At 68.0% G+C, this 5,016-nt stretch overlaps 1 protein-coding gene across 1 annotated transcript; it reads left to right on the top strand.

Annotated features, from left to right (window-relative positions):
• Window positions 1–67: 67 nt before the first annotated feature.
• On the top strand, window positions 68–3,113 carry MECP2 (methyl-CpG binding protein 2; the record flags this gene model as incomplete). The annotated part of the gene is made up of 3 exons (XM_041469797.1): window positions 68–461; window positions 578–770; window positions 2,904–3,113. Coding segments are annotated over 3 exons (797 nt in total), but the record flags the coding sequence as incomplete, so codon positions are not given.
• Between the last annotated feature and the right edge of the window lie 1,903 nt (window positions 3,114–5,016).

Raw genomic sequence — 5,016 nt, 5'->3', positions numbered from 1 at the left:
GTCCAGCACTGTGTCAGGGCCCTGTCCGTGTGTCCGTACACCCAGCACTGACCTTTTCCACACCCAGCGACCCGCGTGGCCTCACCCCGCGTCCCCCACGTCCGTGCGTCCATCCCGACCCTGTCCCCTCCCCTGCTGACCGCCGCGTGTCCCCACAGGGAGGAGAAATCCGAGGAGAACCTGCAGCGGCCGCCCAAGGCCAAGAAGCCCAAAAAGGAGCGCAAGGAGCCGGAGCAGCCCGCGGCCGAGCCCGCCGAGGCCGGCAAGGCCGAGAGCTCGGAGGGGGCCGGGGCGGCGCCGGCGGCCCCGGAGGCGTCGGCGTCGCCGAAGCAGCGGCGCTCCATCATCCGCGACCGCGGGCCCATGTACGACGACCCCACGCTTCCCGAGGGCTGGACGCGCAAGCTCAAGCAGCGCAAGTCCGGCCGCTCGGCCGGCAAGTACGACGTCTACCTGATCAAGTGAGGCCCGGCGCGGGTTGTGCGTGTGTGTGTGTGTGTGGGGGGGGGTTGGCCGGAGAGGGGGGGTGCGGCCATCGCCGCTGACCGCTCGCTGACCGCTCGCTCTCCGTCCGCAGCCCGCAGGGAAAAGCCTTCCGCTCCAAGGTGGAGCTGATCGCCTACTTCGAGAAGGTGGGGGACACCTCGCTGGACCCCAACGACTTCGACTTCACCGTCACCGGCCGGGGCAGCCCCTCGCGCCGCGAGCAGCGCCCGCCCAAGAAGCCCAAATCGCCCAAAGGCCCCGGCACCGGCCGCGGCCGGGCCGAGGTTGGGCGGGGTTGGGGGGGGTTGTTTTGGGGGGGCGGGGCCGCGTCTTCCCCCCTCCCCCGGCGCCGCTTTTCTCGTTCTTCCAGTTCCGTTCGCGTTTTCCGCCCGTGGGAACCATTTGCACTATGGGGGAGGGGAGGGGGCGGGGCCGGGATCCGGCCAGCGGCCAATGGGGAGCGGCGCTGCTGAATGGGGGGCGGGGCCAAGGTCATGGCCAATCAGGGGCAGGGATCCAGCGTGGAGCCAATCAGGAGAAGGCGGTGCGGTGTCAGGGGGCGGGGTCTGGTGTGGAGCCAATCAAGAGGAGCGATGGGTTCAGCCAGGATCTGGGGCTGAGCCAATCAGGAGCAGAGCTGGGCGGGGGTGGGATCAAGTTTGGAGCCAATCAGGAGCGACTGAGGAACAGGGGTCTGGTGTTGAGCCAATCAGGTGTGACTTTATTGGGGGTCGGATTTTGAGCCAATCAGCAGCTACTGGTCTGTGTGGGATCTGGTGTCTGGAGCCAATCAGGAGGGGCAGGATCAGGAGGGGGCGGGGCCTGGGCTTTGGTCAATGGGGCGGCTCTGTGGGAGCCAGATCTCCTGTGGAGCCAATCAGGAGGGGCGGGATCAGGCCTGGAGCCAATCAGGAGCAGACTTGGGTTCAGCTGGGATCCGGCGTTTGGCCAATCAGGAGCCGCGATCTGGAGAGGGAGCAGAGGGGGATGGGGAGGATTCAGGATCCCCCCGAACGGAGGCGTGGTCGAGTCAAGAGCCAATCAGGGACCGGGTGGGGTGGGCGCTGTCCAATCAGGGCTGAGATCCTGCAGGGGCGGGGCCAGATCTGGTCCTGGGAGTGACTCCGGGCGGGGGCGGGGCCTGGCCAGGATCCAATCGGGAGTGGTTTGGATTGGAGGGGCGGGTCCCGCCCCCACCCAATGGGGTTGCTCTGCTCTGTGGGGGGGAAATCCAATCGCGGCCAATCAGGAGACGCCATGGGCATGATGGGAGCCAATCAGGAGCAAAGGTGTGGTCCGGTCCGGAGCCAATCAGGAGTCAGAATGGGCGGAGCTGGGATTCAGTCTGGAGCCAATCAAAATTGAGGATGTGATCTGCTCTGGAGCCAATCAGAGGCAAGAGTGGGATCTGGTACGGAGCCAATCGTGATCGAGCTCGGCAGGGCTGGGATCTGGTCCAGAGCCAATCAGAATTGAGCATGGGTGGAGCTGGGATCCGGTCCTGGGCCAATAAGAAATGAGGGTGGGATCTGATCGCGAACCAATCAGGAGTGAGCAGGGCAGAGCCGGGATCTGGTCCCGAGCCAATCAGGAGCAAGCATGGGTGGAGCTGGGATCTGGTCCTGAGCCAATCAGAAAAAAGGGCCGGGATCTGATCGGGAACCAATCAGGAGTGAGCTGGGCAGGGCTGGGATCTGTTCCCCAGCCAATCAGGAGCGAGCACGGGGCGATCCATTTCACCCTTGTGGGGGGGGGGTGTCATCCTGCCCCTCCCCCACCCGTCCCCTCAGTCCCATCTCGGGGTGGGGGAGGGGTCCCCGTCCTGCACTTTACCCACTCTGGGGGGGGAGGGGTCGGGGTCACCCCCCCTTTGTGCCCCCCCCGTTCTTCCATCGCCCCCCCCGGGGGTCCCCCCCCCCCCCCCAAATTCCTCCTTAAATCCCCCCCAGATCCTGTTGGATCCACCCTCAAAATCCCCCCCAGATTCCCCAAAATCCCCCCCCAAATATCCTCCCCAAATCCCCCACAGATCCACCCCAAAATCCCTCCCAGTGCCCCCAGATCTCCCCCCCAAGATCCCCTCAAAAATCCCCCCAAAAATCTCCCCAAATTCTCCCCAAAATCCCCCAGCCCACAGAGGGGGAGGGGGCTGGGTCACTCTGAGGGGGTCCCGGATCCCTCTGTGAGTTTGGGGATCCCAGGTGGTTTTTGGGGTCCCCAGGTGCTGATTTTGGGGTCCCCAGGTGGTGATTTCGGGGTCCCCAGGGGGGTTTGGGGTCCCCGTGTGGGGTCAGGAGGGTGATCCGGGATCTCCCCATGGATCACCTGGATGACGTCACTGGATTCCCTCCAATGACGTCACCGGATTCCCTCCGGTGACGTCACTGACCCCCCTGTGGGACGTCACCTGGTCCCAGGTGTCCCCCCGCCCTTTCCCCCCTCCCCCCGTCCTCGGGAGTGCCCTGGAAGTTGTGACGTCACGCCACGATGCCATTCCCGATTGCGACGTCATCACCCCGATGACGTCATCGCGGACTAGGGGGCGGGCCGTTCTCTCAGGCCCCGCCCCTTTTCCCGCCTTTGCGCCCCGTTCCGCCACGCTCAAGATGGCGCCGTTGCCGCGGTAACCGCGGGGGGCGGAGCTTCTGCCACACAAAAAATGGCGGCGCCAGCCGGGGGCGGGGCTTGGGCGGGGCCTTTCTGAGGGAGGAGGCGGGACTGGGACGGACTGGGACAAACTGGGACGGACTGGAACCCCCCACATTCCTCCCAAAAAGGCTCTGAGCCACCCGGAGGTGACCGGGGACACCCCCCGACTCATTTCTGGCTGGGGGTGGGGGCTTAAACCCCCTCCCAAAAATCCCCAAAATGCCGAATCGTCTCCCCGGACCCTCAGGGGGGATCCGTGTCACTGCTAGTGTCACACCTGAGGGTGCATTGTCACACCTGGGGCTGCTTCACACCTGAGCCTGAGGGGAGACACCCCAAAACTCCCTAAAACCTCCCCAAACCCTGGGACCTTCCTCCCGAGCCCCTGGCTGAGGAACCCTCACGCGCCTCCTCTCCTCTCCCCACCCTCCCCGGAGCATTTTGGGGTCCCGGAAGGGCAAAACTGGGGCGAAAAGCGCCAAATTCGGGTGTTTGAACAAAAATCCGTTACGGGGAAGGCGGGAAAAGCGCCTGCGCCGGAACGAGGTGGAGCCGAGCATGCGCCTTTACGGCCGGCGCGGTCGCGCACGCGCAGTGAGCGCTGCAGCCGTTAAGCGCCACCATCCGGGGACTGGCGGGCGCCATCTTTGTGGCGGGTGGAGGAGACGCGTCCAAAATGGCGGCTCCCAAGCGCCAGTAGCCGGCGCGGCGGGCGGGCCTTTCTCGGCTTTCAGCGCGGCGACGGCGGCTCGGAGCGAGCGGCGGCGGCGGCGGAAAGAGGCGCCCGGGGTCGGCGGGCGGAGGGTGGCTGCAGGTGCGGAGCAGCGGCGGAGCGGCGCGGAGAGCGGCGCATCCGGGTCCCGCGGCCGCCGCCATCTTGGGCCGCCGCGGAGCTGCGAGCTCCCACCTGCGCCATCTTGGGGCGCCGCATCGGGGCTGTCCCGGAGGGGGGACGAGAGGAAGGGGCGGCGGGGCCTGAGCGAAGAGCGCGGGGAGCGCTCAAAGCTCCGCTCCCGTCCCGGGCAGGCGCCGCCATCTTGCGCGCGCGGCGAGGAGGAGGAAGAGGAGGAGGAGGAGGAGGAAGAGGAAGATCCGGGCACCGGGCGGCGCCATCTTGGACCCCCCCTTCCCACAGCAGCGCGCCGCCATCTTGTGACCCCTCCCCCGCGCACCCGGGCACCGGCCGCTCCGCCGCCTTGGAGCCGCTGCGGTAGCGGAGCCGCACCCGGTAAGGGCGGAATGAAGCGGGGAGCGTCGGGAGGGAGGGTAGGAACTTCGGGGGCCCCGTGGAGGCCGACACCGGCCATCGGTTCCGCCGGATGGGCGGCGCCATCTTGGGAGGGGACGTGCGGGGTGTCATGGCGGCGCCGTGAGCCGACATCCGGGTCCTTCCCCCCCCACCGCCCCCGGGGCGCCATCCTGGGAGGGGCCGCCGCATCCGGGTCCCGCGCGCCGCCATCTTGAGAGTCCGGGGGGGCGGGGGGCGATGGCAGCGCCGGGAATCCCCGGCTCGTTTGTGTCGCTCGGAGCCGCGGGGCCGTGAGGCCTCAGAGCGCCTCCGGCATCCCGTTAACCCCGGGGGGCGGTGGGGAGAGCGAGGGAGCCCCGGGGCAGAGGAAGAGGAGGAGGAGAAGGGGGCGCGGTTTACGGAGGGGGCGGTACCCGAGGAGAAGCGGGGCGCCCAAGATGGCGGCGCCCATGGCGGTCTGAGCGCTCCGTACAGCGCTGCGCCGCCGGGAAACGGGCCGTGTCGCCGGCAGCCAGGCCGCGGGGGATTCGGTGTGTGCGGGGGGACGAGGCCGGGAATGCCGGGGAGCGATTACGGGGCAGCGGGAAGGCCGGGAGGGGCGGCACCGGGAGTTGGCGGGGCTCGGGGGGGGC

This window comes from Pyrgilauda ruficollis, unplaced genomic scaffold (assembly GCF_017590135.1).
Source record: "Pyrgilauda ruficollis isolate IOZ18807 unplaced genomic scaffold, ASM1759013v1 scaffold1042, whole genome shotgun sequence".
NCBI lineage: Eukaryota > Metazoa > Chordata > Aves > Passeriformes > Passeridae > Pyrgilauda > Pyrgilauda ruficollis.
The sequence above is the reverse complement of the archived record's forward strand: the minus strand, read 5'-3'. Positions and strand labels throughout refer to the sequence as shown.